The sequence below is a fragment of the Nomascus leucogenys genome, chromosome 12 (assembly GCF_006542625.1).
Source record: "Nomascus leucogenys isolate Asia chromosome 12, Asia_NLE_v1, whole genome shotgun sequence".
NCBI lineage: Eukaryota > Metazoa > Chordata > Mammalia > Primates > Hylobatidae > Nomascus > Nomascus leucogenys.
Genome location: NC_044392.1, coordinates 20,770,531 through 20,791,171, shown reverse-complemented (window position 1 = coordinate 20,791,171; position 20,641 = coordinate 20,770,531). Strand labels below are relative to the sequence as shown.

Sequence of the window (20,641 nt, the reverse complement as noted above, 5' to 3'; positions counted from 1 at the left end):
TGCAAGAGAGGGAAAGCCACAAGCAGGGAAGGTGGCCTTGGTTTTGTTTAGCGCTGTCTCAGGATCAGAATGGGCTTGCAAGCTACTCTGGTTTGCCGAGACACCCCAGAAATCCTCTCTGGAGTAACCTTGTGGGTTGCGGTAGCCACAGAGCACGGTGGGAGACTATAGCCCAGGGTGGGGAGGGTAGGGCCGATGCGTGTCCATACCTCCCCACGTTTCTGCCCTTGACCTCTCTCCTCCTGTCTCTTCATCAGAGATGGCCACAGAAGCCCAGCCCGGGACCCCAGGACGACCCTTGCCTGCAGAGACAGCCTCCAGAACGGGCACACGAGCGATTCCTCCAGCGGAGAGTCCAGCGGCGGGCAGAGGCCGAGGCGGGGCCCCTCGCCGTCGCACGTGCGCTTTGAGGATGAGTCCGCCCGCGAAGCCCAGTTCCGTCACCTGGAGCGGCTGCAGCAGCGCCAGCGCCAGGTGCTGAGCACCATGCTGCAGGCCGCGGACCAGGGCCCCCTGCGCTCCAAGCCCGACCTCGCCGACTACATCAACGGGGCCCCCCGGCTCCGGGACGCGGGGCAGGGGACATTCCACCGGCTTGTGGGCAGCCTGGACCACAGGGGACACCCGGCGCCGCCGGCACCGGGCAGCGAGAGGAGGTGCCAGGCCTGCGGCAGCTGCATTGACGACCCGCGCCCCGCCCAGGGGAAGGCGCCCCCCGACCCCAGGACCCTCCAGGAGCTCCAGGCTCCCTGTGGGATGGAGAGGGTGCTGGGTGGCCTGAGCTCCCCACTCCAGCTCCTTCCTGCAGAGCCCCGGCTCCACATGGAATGGATCCGGGAAACACACATCGGAGACACCGTGTGCCCTGCGGAGGTGGACTCTGCCCTGGACAGCACAGACAACTCTGACAGCTGCAGGACCGACAGTGAGGAGGCGGGGACCTCTCAAGCTGGCTGGGTGTGTGGGCGGACCCGAGGCAGCAGCCCGCGACTGCGACTGCGGGGCTCCAGGCCTCGAGGCCACAGGTGGTCCAAGAAGGCTGAGGCGGAGCTCCCTTGGGGCCTTCAGGCTCAGCAACACCTGCCTAGGGCTGATGATGTGGAGGCGGAAAATGAGGTGAAGGAGGGCAGAGGACACACGCCTGGGGGACCTCTATTTTTGAGAGAAGATGCCGTCCCTAAGCCTCCTGACCTGGAGTTGAAGCGGGTGTCCCTGGGACCCCAGTGGCAGCCTGGACCAGGGCTGGAAAGTCACCAGGCTCGCCCTTTGGATTCTCGGACTCCATGCAGGACAGCCTGTGCCACCACCTCCCCCATGACGCCTGAATCATCAGGGCCAGGAGGCCAGGCCCAGGTTATAGAAAGCCACGAGTCCCTGGAAATTGTCTCTCCTTCCTCCCTGCAACAGAGCCATGCAGAGCCTTCTGCCCCACACCAAGCCTGGCAGCCAACAGCTTCCTTTTGTCCTGAAGGCTGGGCGCCAACCCCTCCCCCTTCGAGGAAAACCACCTCGCCGGTGTCTCACAGGAAGGCAGCCCTGGCTGGACTGCTCAGGCCGGGTGACCACAGAGAGCCTGTGGGTATCCCCCGGCCTCCTTCAAGAAGCGCGGTTCTCAGGACCTGTGAGCTGCCCCCATCACAGACCCAGCCCAGCCGCCCTCAGGTCAGGCACCCACTGCTGGCCCTGTCCACCAACAACTGCAACAACATCGCACCTCAGGGGCTGCAGGAGCCCTATGGGGGAGCCGTCCACGAGGGTAGGGTGGAGAGGGGCCCCTGCAGCCAGGAACTGGAGCCGCCCCTGGAGAACAGCAGAGACGGTAAGGGGCTGCCGCTGGTTCCTGCCCAGCCCAGGCCTGGTGTGGTTCTACAGCAGAGGCCCAGACCCGACCCATGGCACCCAGGCCTTCAGAGTCATTCCCTTTTATCTCAATAGTCAGATGGCAGCGTCACACACCACCTCGGCCGCTCCTTGGAGCTGCTCTGAGGTGTCACGGGTGCCGGTGGAGGCTGGATGCAGCCAGCCTGGAGGCAGACTAAGCAACTCCCTCCCGGGGGAGGCAGAACCATGGGGAAGGTGGTGGAGACGTCCTCTTCCTGTTGGGAACCCTGAGGTTCCAGGCTCCAAGCTCCATGGCTGCTGGAGGCCTGGACTTTAAGGGGTTTACTCCCAACAGTGCAGGAAGAGGCAACAGCTCCAGGACTTACTATTTGTTTAGAACAGTAGATGTCCACTAATCACATGGCTGAGGCCCTGCCCCTTCAGCATCATTATTTTATTTCATTCACTCATTCATTCCTTCAGCATTGGCTGAGCACCTGTTATGTGACAGGCACTATACTAGGCACTGTGGGGAATGCACATGTGAATACTTGAGCAGGAATCTTGCCCTTGAGGCATTCTGTGGCCAGGTAGACACACTGTCCAGAGGACCCCGTGACCAAGGGAACAGGGCTCCTAGGCGGTGCGCTTTCTGGTACCAGACCCTCCCTGGCCCCTGGGCCTGTTGATGGACCAGTAGGTTTCAGCAGGCAAGGCTGCTGAAGGGTGTGGGTCTCACCACTTTGCCTTTGGAAGGGGTCCTCATGTTGTGGGAGAATCCTGGGGGTTGGCAGGCTCAGGCCCTGATCCCTAGTGTTGTGATCCCAGGTGACCAACTCTGCCGCCCACTTTTAGGCAGAGATAACAGGCTCACTCCACACATTTTTGCTCTAATGTGATCACAGCTCTGACAGTCTTGGGGCTGGGATGGCTCAAGAGGGACCCAGGGCTTGGCAACAGAGTGGAGGGAGAGAGGGCAGAGAGATGACAGACCTTATTGAGGATGGGGATGCAAAGTCCCCTCCACTGCACAGGGACACACAGACTTGGTCCCTCTCCCTCCCTTGCTTACACAAAACTTGAGGCACCCGCCTCCCCCTGGGGTCCCTCCCACCCTGTGCTGAGTGGCGATTGCCTTCTCTGGTGGGCTCTAGGCAGGCTGTGGGCTTGCCCCTAACCGCTTCCTGCAGGGCTTCCCTTCTGAGACCTGCTGACCTCTCTGGGCAGCCTGAGCCTTTACCTTGGAGCTTGAAGCAGAGCAAGTGAGGCCTTGGGCGAGTCCCTCAATCCCTTAGCCTGCCAGCATCCTCCTTCATAAAGTGAGGAAGATGATGGCACCATTTCCTAGGACCCTGTGAACTCATCTCTGGAGAGGATTCCACTTGTTGCCTAGCACATAATAGGTCTCCAGAAATGATGGCTATTTTAAAGCTCTTAGAAATCACAACTGACAAGATTGTGGGTTTTGTCCCAAGAATACAAAATTTTCCCCTGCTCCCACTGTGTCCCTTGATATAGAAGGGACATGGCTTATCACAGTCAACCTTTTCATTTAACAAACAGTGATCATCTACTGTGGACCAGACGCTGTGCTGGGTGATGAGGTTACAGCAGTCAACAAGACTCAGTCCCTGTCCTCAAATAGTTTCCAGCCTAGAGGACACTCATGAGGGGTCCTCAGCCCTGGTCATCTAAGAGGCCACCCCACCTTCCCTTGCTGCTTCCCAGGTCTCTCCACTGCTCTCCTTGAGCTCCGCCTCTCGAGCTTCTTCTCACCCTCCCCCTGTTGTTGGGAATGTCCCTTTCCCCCACAGGACCTGTGGGATGAGCCGGTCTGACTCAGGTGGGATGCTGTGCTTGTTTCAGGAGGACCCCAGGGCTTTCCCGGCTCAGCAGATGTTGCCACCATCAACTCCACAAGCATCACCCTCTCCCTGTCCTCAGAGGAGCCAGAGTCCAGCCAGGAGTCAGAGGGAAGCCTGCAGAGGACAGGGCCAGGACCTGGAGGACATGTGCTGTCAAGGTGAGTGACAAGAGAAAGAGCCAGACTGCAGACGGAGGTGGGAATGGGGTCTCTGGGAGGGGACAGAGACCCCCTGGAGTGGTGGCATGACCCACCTCCCTGCTCCTCGTCCTCAGAGGATCCCTAGACTGTGAACAAGCCTGGCAGCCCTCCCACTCCTCTCCCAGTGTTGTTTAGTCTGATGTACCCGATCATTAATTCATGGAGCATCCATTGAACGGCCTCTAGCTGCAGACGCTGTGCCAGTTCCTGGGGCAAAGCTAGCAGAGCCCTAGCCCTGGGGAGGGGCCCAGGATGGGGTTACCTGTCTGAGAGGCTTGCTCCTGCTCTGTGCTTAGATGCTTGAAAGTAACCAGATGCAATCACATTTCCCTTCTCTCCTTCAGCTCAGGAGGAGCAGGGGGAGGCGGGGGGAAGTGGGGGAAGGGTGGGGGCCGAGTCCTGGCCCTCGGGACCTCCTTGCCTTGCCTCAAAGCCTTGGTGAGCTTTTGGCTCTGGCCAGGGCCTTCTCTTCCCTGTGATACACTATGCCTGGTGGCTGCAGGCAGCTCTAGGCCTGAAAAGGCACCAGAACCAGCTCTCCATCTCTAGCGCCATCTGCTCTCCAGAACTGCAGAGCTGCATGCCCAGTTTCTCCTGGACATCTCCGTTGGGGGTCTGATGTGCCCCTCAAACAAAAAGCTCAACAACTGCTTCCCCCATGTCCCCTTCCCGGCAAACACATCACTGTCTGTCTGCACAGCACACAAGCCCCAATCCAGGAGTCCTGGGCTGCTTCCTCTTCCTTCTCTCCCACTGTAACCCTCTGCGAGTCCTTGCCAGCTCCGGAACCTCCTGCCTCCCACCACTTCCCCTGGCCTGAACTCATGGCTTCTTTGCTATACAGCTCTAGTTGCCCCTACCTGCTCTCTGCCTTCACTCTTGCCCGTACATTTCCTTCTCCACACAATAGTCAAGGGTCGCTTTTTAAAACTTGGATTAAATGGTGTCATTCTCCTACTGAAAACCCTGCCTGCAATGGTTTTTCCCTGCACTTGGAGTAGACTTCACACCCTGGCTGTGGCTGGTCCTGCTTTGTGGAATCCGCCTTGCCTGCCTGTCTGACCTCATCTTGTCCTGCCTCTTCCCCCTTTCTCATCACCTACACCCAAGCCTCATGGCCTGGCCCCTTTCTGTTCTTAAACACGCAGAGCTCTTCCTGCCCCAGGGCTGTGGCACCAGCTATTCCCCGCACCTGGACTACTCAACTCCAGGCGCGGCAGCCCTGGCTCCTTCTTCAGCTCTCAGTTTAAAGCTCCTCTTCTCAGAGAGACCTTCCCTGCCACTCCATTTTAAAGAAGCGCCTGGTCGCCCTCTGCTTCACCCACATGGGATGGGTCTCCTTGGTTTTCCTGGTCTGTTGTTCATAAGCTCCTGAGAGTAGGCACCTTGTTTGTCTTGCATACACGCACCCCAGGACCTAGAAGAGGCTGGCACATAGCAGGTCATTAAGAAGTATTGAATGAATGGGCAAGGCAGTGGCTCATGCCTGTAATCCCAGCACATTGGGAGGATGAGGCAGATGGATCACTTGAGGTCAGGAGTTCGAGGCCAGCCTGGCCAACATGGTGAAGCCCTGTCTCTACTAAAAATACAAAAAGTAGCCGGGCATGGTGGTGTGAGCCTGCAATCCCAGCTACTCGGGAGGCTGAGGTGGGAGAATAGCTTGAACCTGGGAGGCAGAGGTTGCAGTGAGCCAAGATCGTGCCATTGCACTCCAGTCTGGGCAGCAGAGTGAGACTCTGTCTCAAAAAAGAAAAAATATATACACTGAATGAATGATTGGGTGGGCCCTGAGCTGAGTGTTATGGCAGGGGGCTTGCCTGAGCTATTCTCCCCAAAAGCAACCCAAGCAGAGTATCTGGCAGTCTTTCTTTTCTTTCTTTTTTCTTTCTTTTCCTTTACTCTCTCTCTCTCTCCTGCCTTCCTTCCTTCTTTCCTTCTTTCTTCTCTTTTTTCTTTCTTTTTTTTTGGGGGGTCTCACTATGTCGCCCAGGTTGAGTGCAGCGGCGTGATCACGGCTCACTGCAGCCTCGACCTCTAGGCTCAAGTGATCCTCCCGCCTCCATCTCCCGAGTAGCTGGGACCACAGACAGGAGCCACCACGCCCGGCTTCCACTTGGCCTTTCTTTCTACAGCCTGGTTGTCAGTTCCTGGCCCCAAATGTGTCAGAGGCATTGGTGCTGGCCCATCTGCGGCCCTTGAGATGGCCCCAGGGTACAGTCTGCCCTGGCCACCCTCCCAGCCCTCCCCTGCCCCCTCACCTCCACCCTTATGTTTCAGAGCATCAGCAGGGGCTGGCACAGGACCCGGCTCCCCCTCGGCTGCCCCTTTGGACCAGAACAAGAAAAGGAGCAGCAGCATAGCCTCCACCTTGGGGCTGAAAAAGCTCTTGTCAGCCCTGGGCCAGAGTTCCCGGCCCAAGCTGGGCAAGTCCCGCAGCTACAGTGTGGAGCAGTTGCAGCCCGCCCCGCCTGGCCTGACGTCACACTCCAGGGCCCCATCGTTACAATCCCTGCACCCGGTGAGTCCAGGGGCCCCAGCCCAGGGAGTGAAGCCAGCAGCGGTGCAGCCACCATCAGAATGAAAGGTGAAAGGAGGGAGGATGTGCTGAGGATGCCTCCCAAGGAGCCCACAGTAGGGAGACGGAAGCTGCTGGCATCCCCTCTGTTGACCCACGAGACCTGGGTTCCTCTAGACAAAGGGTGGGTCAGCAGCTCCTCACACTGCTGTTCCCTGCCAGCTGCCCAGGCCTGGGGTCACTCTAAGACTACTCCCTCTTCTTCAGCTTTGTCACCTCAGCCAAGTCTCGGAGAGTTGACAGCCTGATGGTTCTGGAACCTTCTCCATGGCCATAGTGACTCTGAGCCCAGGCATAGATCACTTCCCACGTGGATTCCCTCAGCAGCCCCTTGACTGGCCTCCCTGCCATGGTCCTGCATGTGGCTTCCAGAGTGGTCCTTCTGATATGCAAATCTGACCACATCACCCCCTTGCCGAACATCTGTCATTGGTCCCTTATCGCCTTCAAGATAAAGTTCAGACCAATTGGCATGGCCAGGGAGTTTGTTGGATCTGTCTGCTTTCATCCCTCCTCATTCTTCTTTTAACACGCTTGACCCCGGTTGCAGCTGACCCCCTTGCAGTTCTGTCGGCAGATCACACACAGTCTGACTTTGAACCTTCAGCTGGGCTCTTTCTCCCGCCTTCCCCACCTGCGAATGCCCGCTCATCCATCTCCTGCAGGCACATGCCCCTCAGGGAGCCGCTCCAATCCTGCCTCAGGCCAAAGTGGGCCTCCGCCCCCTGCTCTCATTTCTCCTGTGCCTCCCTCCTTTGTGGAACTCGCAGCATCACGTTTAGTTGGGTTTTGTCTCTCAGCCCTCACTGGAGTGTGAGTTATTTGAGGGAACACTGCTTAATCTTCGTATTCCGGTACTTACTAGGGAAGCTAGTACCGTACGCACAATACATACCGAGTAGTGAGTGGGTGGGAAGCGCAGGGCAGCTCGCTCAGGCTCTCCCTCCCCAACCCTCCATGCTCTGCAACCAGGAGCAGCATCCCTTGGACACCCCTTCTGTTCCAGGGAGTTCCAGGTGGTCTGTTTCTCCTAATTCCCTCCCTGCTCTCCTAGGCAGAGTGAAGCAGGTGAGAGCGATTTGTGTCGCTGGCGCCTTTCATTTCCCAGGCTGCAGGCGAGAAGAGGATGCGGACTGAATGAAGGTCCCATTGACTGTCTTCCACCAAAGACTGTCCAAGGCGCGCGGCCAGTGCTCAACAAATATTTGCTGGTTGAGTGAATGGAAGGCAAAGAAACCGTGGCAGAGATTGAAGCTGGGGAGAATCAGCAGTGGTGACTTGTGCTCCAGAAACTCACTGTTCTTATGAAGTTAGATTTATCCAAAGCGTGTCTGAGCCGTGGCACCCAGATTTATTGTCATCAGGACTTCCATCTCTGTAAGCCCTCCAAGGCAAACAGCACCCCCGTCGGTGTCATGGAGAGGTTCATAGGCAATCTGAGCTGAATGGACAGAGATAGGAAGTTGACTGGGCAAGAAAGGGAGGCAGAGCAGGGAGGATGAGCAGCAGAGATAAATTTTCAAGACCTGAAAAAAGACAGAAATTTTCAAGAAAATAAAGAAGATAAAGGAAGAATCTGTCTCCCCCGCAGTATTTGTGACATTCCTCAGGGTAAAATACTTGCTGTTGGTGTGTGGTGCTGCCAAGAGTGTGTTTGCTGGAAGGTTTAGTTTTTTGGGTTTTTTTTTTTTTTTAAGATGGAGTCTCACTCTGTCACCCAGGCTGGAGTGCAGTGGCGCAATGTCTGCTCACTGCAACCTCGACCTCCCAGGTTCAAGCAATTTTCCTGCCTCAGCCTCCTGAGTAGTTGAGAATACAGGCATAGGCCACCACACCCGGCTAATTTTTGTGTTTTTAGTAGAGATGAGGTTTCACCATGTTGGCCAGGCTGGTCTCAAACCCCTGACCTCATGTAATCCACCTGCCTTGGCCTCCCAAAGTGCTGGGATTACAGGCATGAGCCACTGCACCCGGCCGTATATATACCACATTTTCTTTATCCACTTGTTGGTTGATGGGCACTTAGGTTGGTTCCATATCTTTGCAATTGCAAATTGTGCTGTTATATACATGTGCACACCATGTACACAGCAGCACAATTTGCAATTGCAAATATATGGAACCAAACTTTTTCTTATAATGACTTCTTTCCTTTGGTAGATACCCAGTAGTGGGATTGTAGGATTGAATGGTGGTAGATCCTTTTTTTTTTTTTATGAGACAGGGTCTCATTCTGTCACTCAGGTTGGAGCACAATGGCACGATTTCAGCTCACTGCAACCTTCAGCTCCAGGTTCAAGTGACTCTCCTGCTTCAGCCTCCCGAGTAGCTGGGATTACAGGCACCCACCACTATGCCTGGCTAATTTTTGTAATTTTATTAGAGACGGTTTCACCATGTTGGCCAGGCTGGTCTTGAACTCCTGACCTCAGGTGATCCGCCCGCCTCAGCCTACTAAAATGCTGGGATTACAGGCGTGAGCCACTGCACCCGGCACACACCATCTCCTTTTAATGTGCACTGAAACCTTTTAACTTACCTATGGTCGGCCCTGCCCCCATCATTTTGTGAACTCCTTGAAGGATTTCTTGTCTTTTTATCCACAATTTTGAAGGTACAATATTCAATTTAAATTTCTGAAGGAAAGCAATCATAAAAGACATACTAAAGAATCACAAAATAATATTTTGAATTTTAACTCTAAAGTGGTATTTATTACTCTATAATAAACTTACTTTCATTTCTTCCTTAATGAGTACATTAGATTTCCTTAATCAATGAGGTAATTAGTATAGCACTAAAGTTGTTATTTCAGCTAAAAAGCAAAACAAAAACTCCCTTGACTCCTCAGATGGCCTATGTAGACCCATCTCCTTGAGTAAGTCATGGTGGTTCCTGTTGAATTCTTGGAAGCAATGATAAAAGCTTGTGCTGTCACTTTCTTACAGGGCCCTCAGGTTCATGGTGGGGCCAAGTCCTCTGTCAGCACCTCCCAGGTGGCTTTTCTCACCTGCAATATTGTCCCTTTCTCATCAGGTGTCACCCTCTCACCAGCGTCGGAAAGCTGCCTCTTTTCAGAACCTCCATTCTCTGCTGAGCAGCAAGGGGGACCGGTCCAGCCTCTACCTGGTAGCAGGGCCAGGGGAACACAGTGCAGCTGGCAGGTATGAGGGGCACATGTGGTTTGGAGGATAAACTCAGACAGTGACCAGTGGAGCCAAAAGCTTAACTCCTTCCTGCCTCAGCATCGTGGCTCTGAGCAGGGTCCGTTGAAGGGAAAGCAACAGGACATCTGATGTGTGGAGATGAGGCTGCCACGGGAGTCTCAGCACCTCAGTGCCCTGCACGGACCCTCGGTGCATTGGGCTCTGAGAAGGCCTGGGGTTGCTGGAGGGGGTAGAGTTGGCCGGTTTGATTCCACTGTGTCTCTGCTGTCCAATGACATCTTGAAATCAGAAAGTTTAGAGAGTTTTTTTAGCCCAGCTAAAGATCCGAATAAACACATAGAGACAGAGGCCCCCAAAGAGGCCCGTGACCCATGACCTGCTTGGAAAATCCCACCCTGTCCGATGGGGCCCTGTAGGCTGGCTGCTCTTTCCTGGGGAACGGATGGACTTCAGGGTGTATGTTAGCTCCTGGAAATGTGACATAAAGTTATACCTTTTATCAGATTCTTACAAAGGTCTCTCTACCCCCCAAAATGTGAAACCACTGCTTTGGGAGGGTGGAGTTTCTAGTTCCACAGCAGGCTCTGGGGGGCCTTGCACAGCGGCGGAAACCCGCCAGTTTTGGCCCTAGCAGGCTCTTTTTGCTGGGTGAAGTCAGCAGAACCCCAGCCTCCAATGCCAGACTCTTAAGTCTGTGAGGCATCAGTTATCTGTAAGCCAGGGGAAGAGCTGTGCCCAGTGCCCGATGCTTTTTGCCCTCATTGTGTCTCTGGTTTCCTCGCAGGCCAGCCAAGGCTTCACCACGGCGTGCCCTCAGTGTGGAGGACGTGGGTGCTCCCAGCCTGGCTCGCACCGTGGGCCGCCTGGTGGAGGTGTTCCCGGACGGCACGAGCCACCTGCAGCTGCAGCGCTCCCCGGGGGGCACTTTCGGCTTCTGCGTGGCCTCTGGGAATGGGCGCCCAGACTCAGGTATGCCCTCTCCTCTTCCTCAGCCCCATGGCTGGGGCGGCCTTAGCAAACCATGGCAGGGCCTTCTGGCTGTGGTCAGAGGCTTTTCTGGTCTTTGGCTGAGCCCTGGAGCTCTGGGAATTCAGAAAGCCTCTGACTACAGGACTAGGCTTCTCCCCTCAGGGGCTCTTTCAGAATTGTCCAGGGCTCTCTAGGAGTCTGCACCTGCAGAGCCTTTGCCCTGGGCAACTGCAGCTGAGAGGGCGTTGGTGGGGAGTGTGCGGGAGGGGGTAGAGTTGGCAGGTTTGACTCCACTGTCCCCCTGCTGTCTGATGACATCTTGAAATTAGAACCTTAGGCCAGGCGCGGTGGCTCATGCCTGTAATCCCAGCAATTTGGGAGGCCGAGGCGCCTGGATCACCTGAGGTCAGGAGTTTGAGACCAGTCTGGCCAACATGGTGAAACCCATGTGTACTAAAAATACAAAATTAGCCGGGCATGGTGGCGCATGCCTGTAATCCCAGCTACTTGGGAGGCTGAGGCAGGAGAATCGCTTGAACCCGGGAGGCAGAGGTTACAGTGAGCCGAGATTGCGCCATTGCACTCCAGCCTGGGCAATAAGAGCGAAACTTCATCTCAAAGGAAAAAAAAGAAAGAAAGAAAGAAATTAGAATTTTGAAGGCCATCTTTGCAGAGGAGAGCCAGAGGGAAACTGTCTGTGCCTGCTGGTTCTCAGCAGTCCCTTTGATGTGGCTGTGTTGAAACGGTTCCTTTCCTCTGGCTGTGGAGTATGTCTGGACACGTGGAGCGTGCCTGTCTGTCTCTGCATCCCGTCCCTCCCTCAGGCCTGTGCCCGATGATTATGTTCAGATGAATCCTGGCTGCAGGCCTCTGACTGGGGTGTGCTCTGGGTCTCAGTTCAACCCAGGCAAGGGCAGGGAGGAGTCCTGGACATCATTCTGCACTCTGGCCAGTTCTCAGTTCCACCCCATCCATGAGTCTTTCAGGGCAACGTGACTTGCCAAAGCCCACACCCAAGGTCTGTGGTCCAGAATGCATCTCAAGGGCCCATAAGACATTCCCCAGAGGATCAGGGAAGGAAGACACATATGTGAGGGTGGGGAAGGAAGGAGAGAGAAAGGGAGAGACAGATACAGAAAGATGAGCACAGAAGCCTGCTTCAGCCAGGCTCTGCCGATGGGGGGTTGAGTCCTGTGCTTTGATCTCCTAGCTCAATGCTGTTTAGCCTGGAAAAAAGTCTGTCTGCTGCCACATTTGTAGACCACAGCATGAGTTCTCATGTCTGTTCCATCATTGTTTCAGCAAATATATACTAAGCACCTACTATGTGTTACAGATACGGGGGATACAGCAGTAAATGCAACAGACCAAATCCCTATCCTCATGAATATACTACCCAGTGAGCAGTTAGATTGTATCTATAAAATGTGTACTCTTGTTATGTATAATGTGCTACGTATATCAGATGGTGAAAAGAAAGTTCTGAGAAACATACAGATAAAGCAGGTGTGGCAGGTGCTGGTATAGACAGGAGTGTGGGGAGTCTTTTCTGAGAAGATGACACTTGAGCAGGCCGTGGATGGGGCGAGGGAGGGGCCCCGTGGGTGTCTGGGGAAGAGCATTCCAGCAGACTGAATAGCAAGTGCAGGGCCCTGGTGGAGGGGTGAGCCTGGCCTGTGAGAACTGTAAGGAGGTCAGGCTGGACACTGCAGAGCAGGCAAGGCGCTGGGAGAAGCAGAGTTTGGAAAGATGGGGTTGTGCCACTGTAAGGGGCTTTGGCTTTCATGCTGAATGAGATGGGAGCCACTAGAGGGCTCGGAGCGAGCACTGAGACTCTCTAATGTCTATGAGAATAGACCCCAGTGGGACACAGGTGGAGCCAGGGAGCCCCGTGTTGAAGCTATTTCAGCAGTCCAGGACAGAGACAGTGGTGCCTGGACTGGGAATGGCTGTGGAGATGGGGAGAGGGGAGAGGGGTTGGATTCTGGTTGATCTGACTATTTGCTGATGAGCTGGACATGTGTGTAAGAGGAAGAGAGGACAGGTCTCTGCCTACTCTGGACCTCAGGAGGATAAAAAGTCCTTCCTCACAGGCCTTCCTGTAGCCTCATTTCCCGTTAGGTGAGCAGGACAGGCCCTCCAGACAGGTGGTGTGAAGGCAGAGGCAGACAACACAGCATGTTTGTGCTCCGGCACCTCTGCGGGCTATGTGACCTAGAGCAGGCGACATCCCCGCTGAGCCTCAGTTCCCTAATCTGTGAAATAAGCATGACAAAACCTACCTAGAAGAGTCATAAGGAGCATTTGGTAAGGCACACAGGAAAGGGCCTAGCATTTTTCTTCCCTCCCCTTCAGAAAGAGAAAGTCTGGGGAAGAGAACCCCAGACAGGGACCAGCGTGATCCACATTCACCTGTCGATGTGAGTGCACACACAACAGGTCATTGTACTCTGCCGCCCACCCTCCCCCAGAGTCCCTTTTGGCTCCCTTGTAGGCAGTGGGAGCCCCTCCCCGTCACCCGTCAGGGAGCTCTGATGGGCAGGGGTCTCTAGTGACCCAGGGTCCCCAGCACCCTCGCCTGAGTTGGTACCAGCTCCCCATTGTGCCCAGGCACTCCCTGGTCCTGCTGCCGTCGTGGGCGCTGGATGGCACACAGGAGTCCCCACGCATATGAATCCTGGCGAGTGCTGGGGCCTCCATGCCCCAGGCCATCCTCCAACAGTGGAGGGTCACTTCTTCCAGGCTCCAAGGGGCTGTGAGGAGGGCTGGCTTGTGCCCCGCACTGAACCGGCAGGATGCTGGTATTAACTTGCTGGCTTTCACATCTGACTCTATATGAGCCTGTGAGAACAGCAGGCTTTGCCTTCTGCTTCTAATTGGATACAACATAGAGATCACATATCCTCAACAAAGGCCATTTCCAGCAGACAATAAATGCCTATGACAGCAGGCTGTCATATTTGTGTCATTAATTTCAGTTGCAAAACCTACCCGAGTCTCCCCAAAATGGCAGGAGTGACGTCAGTGTCTGGCCTAGATCTGGCTGCATTCTTTCAGGGTTTATCATTAGTCCCCACCTGCAACTCCCACAGCACATCAGACACTTCTCTGGGTTTGCCCCAGGGGCCCCTTCTCACCTGCCCCCTCCCCGTGCCACCAACCCGTAGACAGGGAGGGCAAGCAGTGAAAGGTCCAGCTAGAGGAGGTAAAAGACAGGGCTGAGGGAAAACGCCTTGTAGTCAGGATGGCAGACAGACAGCCCTGCAGAAAAGGCTCGGCTTGGCCAAGAAGCAACAAAAGGGATTCTACACCTCAAACCAGGGAGGGGGAATGTGTACAAAGATTGGATTTGCTAAATTCAGAGCCACAGACTTTCAGGTACCTCAGTGAAGATCAGTGCCCTTTCAAACCCACATTTCAGAGGCAGGCTTTAAAATGCCTGACTTCTGTCAGGGCCAGAGGCTGGGCTGCCCAAAGCTCCTATGGGGCTGGGGGACCCGAGAGAGGACTTCCCACTAGTCCAAGATGTGGTGACTAGTTTCAAGCCAGAGATTGAGGAGCAGACCTGATGCCCTTTCGGGCCCCTGCTAAGAACCTGATTCGAGGAAAAGGAAGTGGAGACAGTAACGCGTGGGCAGTGGCCTCATGTTTGAAATGCAGAGCGAGCCGAGCTGGGCTGGGAACAGCGAGGGTGCCAAAGGCTGCGCTGAGCGGCCTGAATTCCGCCAGTGCTGATGCCCACACCAGGGGTGTGCCCTGCAGTCCTCCAGCAAACTCGGCTTGTGTCTCAGCCCCTGTGTCCACCCAGCACGGAGCATGGGCATCAGGGGGTCCAGCCTGCCCTGGGAGAGCCAGCACCTCACTTACTCCCGCAGGTGGGAGCAGCTGGAGGGGAATTTGAAAGGTTTCCAGCTGCGGTTGAGGCCTGGGAGTGGGGGTGGGGGTGGGGGCAGGGGGCCTCCTCAGCTGGACGCTTCCCAGCCCAGCCAGTCCAAGCCCCACAGGGCCTGCCCCACTGATGGGGGTGCTCCCTGAGAGCCGAAGCCTGGGAAAGAAGCAGAGAACTGGGCTTTTGGCACCTTCTAGACCCAGGCAGGGCCTCTTTGGGGTGGGGAGGAGGGGGCATGTGCAGAAGAGGAGAGGGAGCCACCGGAGCTTTGAAATACGTGGCTAGAATTTTTGTTTTTCCTGGGTTTTTTTGCTCAGATGCTTCCCCATCCCAATTGAGGAACTGTATCTGAGTAAGACTGAGGCCAGGGTCAGTCTTTGGCAACAGAGTGCAACAAACCAGGCTTGGATGTGGCTCAGCCACTTTTGCTCTTCCGACGATACCTTCCCACCACCCCGGCCTTTACGCTGGGCCTGGGCGACCTGAGGCAGTAACTGGATCATAGTGCCAGGCACTGAGTAGGTATGGTTCCTAATTTTTAAAAACCATTTTCCTCCCAATTCTACAAGAAAAGCTCATCTCAGAAAAAGATGAGCTCACTCACAGTCAGGTATAAATAAATGAAAAGAGTTTAACGCATCATTTGCACTAGGAGCATTTCCACTTTAAAAGCAGAGACAGTGGAATGGAGTTAGACCATGGAGGAAGGTGCACTGTATCTATGTCTAAAGCCAGTTGTGGTTGTGAGGTGGAATAATGAGGGGTGTGTGTATGTGTGCATGTGCACAGAGAAGTGCCTGGTATGAGCACCCCCTCCCTGTGCCACACAAACAGCACCTCACCAACATGGTCAGCATTCCAGAGATGCACTTTTTCGATTTGGGTGTCATTGTGAAATTCTCCTGTTTTCCTCTGCAGGGATCTACGTGCAGGAGATGGCTGACGTGAGCACGGCCAAGCTGTACTCAGGGCTGCTGGGGGTGGGCGACGAGATCCTTGAGGTGAATGGGGCCAAGGTGGCAGGGCTGGGCTTGGCTCACATTAAAGAGCTCCTGGCCCACTCAGAGAGCTTGTCAATCCGTGTCCTGAGGCAGAGACCTGTCCCACGGTGACCCAGAAGTGCTGCTGCCCTGTCACCGCCCCGGAAGCCCTGAAGCACTCGGGGTGGTTGGCAGGAACGTGCTGCACAGAGCTGCTTTGTGGCGGAAACAGACCCTGGCAGCATCTGACCCCTTGGGCTGTGGCAGGGCTTCTGTGGTGGGCTGCCTTTGGGAGACACAAGGAGCCTGTTTGCATATTTTGTTTAAGGCCATTTATCCAGAACTAGAAAAAGAAAAAAATGGGTCTCCTTCCATGTCTGAGGGGGTGTCAACATCTACTTGTACCTTTGTTAGCAGTGGGAGGAGGGAGATTCAGTGGATCCTTTGGCTGATGCCTGAGAGCCGGCCTCACCTCCTGGTCCCACCCCTGGTCAAAGGCTACCCCAGCCTCCAACACTGTGGAACCAAAGAAAGCACATGTCCATATTGGCCTTGACCCTTCCCTATTTCAGCCACGTTCCTCCCTACTCCATTCACTGCCCTTGCCCTTTATCCAAAAATGAGCAAAGTGTGCTGGAGTACCAGCCTTATAGCCATTGACCACATATGCCAAACCAAAATCGGAACGTGTGGTCTGGCAGGAGTTTTATGCCCCTTCAGGGTGTGGGAATTCTGGGAGATGTTATCTGGTAGCCAGAATATTAAAAATTTCTAGGAAATTTTTTTTATACATAAAGTTGAAAACAACAACAACAACAAAGACCGATTTCAGGACGTGCTACCGTGGTGGCCAGGATCCAGCTAGTGGGACCAGCCAGACCAGCCCCACACCACCCAGGCCGCTGCCTCTGCCTAGGTGGAGGCAAGAGTTGCTGCAACCTGGCCTGTGGCAGCCTCCATCTTAGTTCTTCTGTCCAGCTTGGAGACAGGGCTACAGCAGGTGCCTGGCCGTCACACAGCTGCATGCTTTCTGCCCAGACCTCCTGGCGGTGCTGTCGGTGGGCAGGTGGGTGGATGGGCAGCAGGGAAGCTGCAGAGAACAGGGCTGGGCCATCTGCCTGGGCCTCAGTGCTGCCTGGAGGGCTGGGACTCTTTGGGAGTGGATGGCCATGTGTCAGTCTTAACTTATTAAAAAGCAAAGCTGAAGCTTCTCTCACTCTGAGTTGCTAAATTCTGGGCTGGACACTCACTTGACCCTCACTAGCCATGGGCAGGACCAGGGAGTGGGGGAACGCACGGGTGCTGGTGGTGGGCATGCTGGAGGAAAGTCTGGGGAGGCCCCGGGTTAGGGTGACAGCCAGGGTAGATGCAGAAGCCTCCAGAGCATCCTGTGGTGAAAGAAAAGCCCTGGACAAGGTTTATGACCAGGAGAGAAAAAGCCAAGGGGCTCTAGCTGGGTACAACTGAGGAGTGGAATAGGAAGTTCAGGGCTGCTTTAGAACTGGCCAGGGTGCCAGCTGTGGTTAAAAAAAAAAAAATCCTGGAACCAAGAAACCCAACCTTCAGCAGAATCGGGTTTAAAAGAGTGTCAGGGCAGCTTTCATTGGGCAAGGACACTGAAGCAGGCCTGTGGCCCAGAGAGAGAAGGTCGTGAGGGTGGGGAGGCAGTCCTGTGCAGTGTTGGGAGTGTGTTCCCCCGCCCAGGGCCTTTGCAGCAGGAGCCAGGTAGAACCCTGTCTTCATGACGCCCATGGGGGGAGAGGGAGGGGCTGAGCCCCACGGCTCACAGAATGGGGTAGGGGGGTGAAGGAGGAATTAGGGGGCTCTGGCAGGTGAGCAGAGGGGCCAGAGGAACAAGTGCTTGGGGCTTCAGGCTGTGAAGAGGGCACCGGCACACCTCAAAGTGTAGAAATGACCCCACAGCAAGAAACTTCAAGTGTGGGGAAACCCTGGCTCCTCCTATACTGCAATTCCTGGCCTAAGGTCACAAAACTGGAGAAATTTCATGTTGAGAAAAGCTCCTGGGGGCCAAAGACAGCTCCATTTTTCTCTGAAAAGGACAACTTGCCTTCCCAGGTGGGAGGAGGTGGAAGGGGGTGGCTGGGGCTGGGAGGATGGGAAAAGGCCTCAGGTGTATCACCTCCCGGGCTGGTGACATACTTAGTCCTTAAATAGTCCTGCCAGGTATGTCCTGCTCATTGTCTTCATTTTGCATAGATGGGAAACCAAGTTCAGCAGCAGTGACAGGGCATGCAATCCTGCCCCTCTGACTTGGGGCCCACTTTTCCCACTGCAGCTGCCTCCCCATGCCAGAAAAGGTTTGGTGCTAGGAGAGGGGCATGAGGCATGCAGGACACTGGAGGCTCCCGGGCCTCTGGACGGTGACCTAATTCCAAGGAGGCAAAGGCGCTGGCATCCCAGCTCCTCCCTGGGGCAGCCTGACGTGCAGGCCCTAACTCGTGTGTAAATGGGATGGGGCTTTGGTTCCTCCAGCCTCCTGTTTGACCTTCCCCAACTGCCTGCATCTGCCTGCCTGGGGAGCTGCTGACCTCGAAGGCCTGGGGCAGCCCTGCCTCACACACTGGAGCATCAGAACCGTTTTTTTTTTTTTTTTTTTTTTTTCGAGACAGCATCTCACGCTGTTGCCCAGGCTGGAGTGCAATGGCACCATATCAGCTCACTGCAACCTCCGCTTCCTGGGCTCAAGTGATTCTCCTTCCCCAGCCTCCCGAGTAGCTGGGACTACAGGTGCCTGCCACCATGTCTGGCTAATTTTTGTATTTTTAGTAGAGACAGGGTTTCACTATGTTGGCCAGGCTGGTCTCGAACTCCTGACCTCATGTGATCCGCCCACCTCAGCCTCCCAAAGTGCTGGCCTGAGCCACAGTGCCTGGGCCATCAGAACCTTCTTACTGAGAGCTTATTAACCAGGAGCCAGGCCTAGGCCAGGCAAGAGCCCCCGGGCTTAAGAAAGACCCACAGCCTCAAGGGGCCCCAGCCCAGGGGGAGGCACACACATTACAGCACCGGAGGCAGGGTGTGCTGCAAGAGGAGCTGCAGCTGGTGTAGCCTGTGGACAGCCTGGGGCCGTGATTCGTGGTTGGCTGGGTAGTTGGCAAGGGTGCCAACCGGGCAGGTGAGCACAAGCAGGGTTTTGTAAAACGAGTAGGAAGCTACAGCAAGGGGCAAGTGGCTCAGGCACAGAAACGAAACAGCCAAGTGCAAAGGTGTGGGTTTTCCCGGTGTCTAACTTATGTCCCTCCCGCGGTTCACAGAAGGCCGCTGACACTGGGACTACACGGAGCAGAAAGTGGCACCCCTTTGCCTCAGGCACCTCAATCTCCTCGGGGCTTGGGGGCATTTTCAGAAGCCACCCGCAGAACCAGCGTCCCAGGCGGCGGCTGGTTTTCTCCTCTTTCCTGGGGGCCCGCTCTGTCGCCGCGGGGTGCAGCGGCGGCAAGAGATCTCCGCAGCTGGCACCCGGTGTCCCGGGAGGGAGGATCGGGGTCTGTCGTGGGCCCTGCGACCAGGAGGCGACTTTGCCCTCGGCAGCCGCCCCACGCCCGCCCCGCCCTGCCCTCAGGCCACTAGAGGCAACCTTGCAGCGACGCCGGTGCCCCCCCCTCAAGACTCCCCGGCGGGGCGGGCGGTCCCTACGGGCCCGGGCAGGCAGCGGGCGGCCGCTTGTTCTGCACCCGCAGGCTCCGCGCCAGCCGCGCCTTCCCGGCCACTCGGCCGCCCGCGGAGTGTTCCCGCCGCGCAGACAGGAGGCGTGGGGCCAGGCAGCACAGCCAACAGCCTTTGTCCGCGTCCTCCCCCTAGGCCTCGCGCGGGCGGGAGTGAGAGGGGCGCGGGCCCGTTGCCCTGCCTGGGGGTCGCAAGGGCCTTCCTGCCAAGGCCGCTTCCGCGAGGCGGGGTGTATCCATCAGGGCACCGGCTGTTAGAGCCGCGGGGGCCTGCAGCCTGAGGGTGGACGGAGGGCGGGCTCGCGGGAGTTTTGCACGCCCCCACCCCCAACACACGCGCGCACACGTGCACACACACACACACTGCTGGGCTCACCCTGCCCTTGAGGAACGCACGGCTGGGGAGGTGGACTGGTGCACCACATGGTCCCGGGCCTTGCTGAAAGGTGCTGTGGAGGCGGCGCGCCAAGCCAGAGTGGGAGGATGAGCTGGAGCTGGCCAGAGGGATGGGGAGGAAGTGGGGCGACCTAGGGACCCTCACGTCGTGGGGCGGAGTGTGCAGGAATGAGTACCCGGTGCATGCAGTGTCCCCAGCTTTCAGGCGTGCTGGAGAAACCGCAGGCCGGCTCCAATTTTGGAAAACCAGTGTTAACCAGGACTTCAAGGACCTGCCTTCGTTGGGCTGTCCCTCCCCTTGCCCCGCCAGCTCCGCAAATGTTCCAGAGCTCTGTTGAGGTCATTAAATCACTCTGAATCCATACAGCAACACTGCGAGGGAGAGACTATTACACCAGGCTAACGCACGAGGAGTCCAAAGCTCAAAGGTTAATTCACAGATCCAAGGTTTGGGAGCCAATCAATAGCGGAGGCAGGATTTGAACCTGGCCCTCTGTGACTTCCAGCCGGCATCCTTCCACCCTCCTGGGTCCCTCTGCAGCTCACCTCGCTTGGAGGCCCTTGAGCACGGAGCACCCGCTCCCTGGCCCACACAGCCTACGGGGCAGAGTGGTGCCCTCGAGCAGCTCTGAAGGCCCTGCTTGGCCTGCCCGCCACTGACCTTCACCAGGACGGGGGGCCCCTCATTTCGGTTTTTCTTCTGGGAAGTAGGGCTGGAGAACAGCAGGCAGATCTCTTTCCAGGGCAGTGTTTTCAAACTGCAGGCAAAATTCACTCATGGGTTATAAAAGCAATTTTGTGGGTTGAGACCAGCATTAAATTAAAAAAAAAAAAGGATAGAAAATAAAAATTAGAGTGTTTTATACAAGCCAAGGGTTGGTTAGGTTTTGAGAAATGCTTCTTCTGCGAGTGTGTACCAAGTTGTAATTTAAAGTGGGTTATGGCTCTGTTCTGCGGGGAGGCAGAAGAAACCCTCAGGGCCATGGCCTGACCCCTGGGGTAGTGGGGAAGAGGCCTCCATCCTAGATAGGTATCCTGGGCAGCTGTTTGTTTTCACCTCTTTTCTAGGGGTGCCAAGAAGAGGCCTATG

General features: G+C 55.8%; 1 protein-coding gene across 1 annotated transcript in view; it reads left to right on the top strand.

The window, feature by feature from the left end:
- KIAA1614 (KIAA1614 ortholog) overlaps window positions 1-10,771 on the top strand; it is a 32,720-nt gene extending 21,949 nt beyond the window's left edge. Inside the window, 6 exon segments of the mRNA XM_030823914.1 lie at window positions 258-1,819; window positions 3,688-3,844; window positions 6,167-6,407; window positions 9,501-9,628; window positions 10,416-10,650; window positions 10,652-10,771. Of these exon segments, the coding sequence (XP_030679774.1) occupies window positions 258-1,819; window positions 3,688-3,844; window positions 6,167-6,407; window positions 9,501-9,628; window positions 10,416-10,650; window positions 10,652-10,702 (2,374 nt within the window). The 3' untranslated portion in view covers window positions 10,703-10,771.
- Window positions 10,772-20,641: the final 9,870 nt, after the last annotated feature.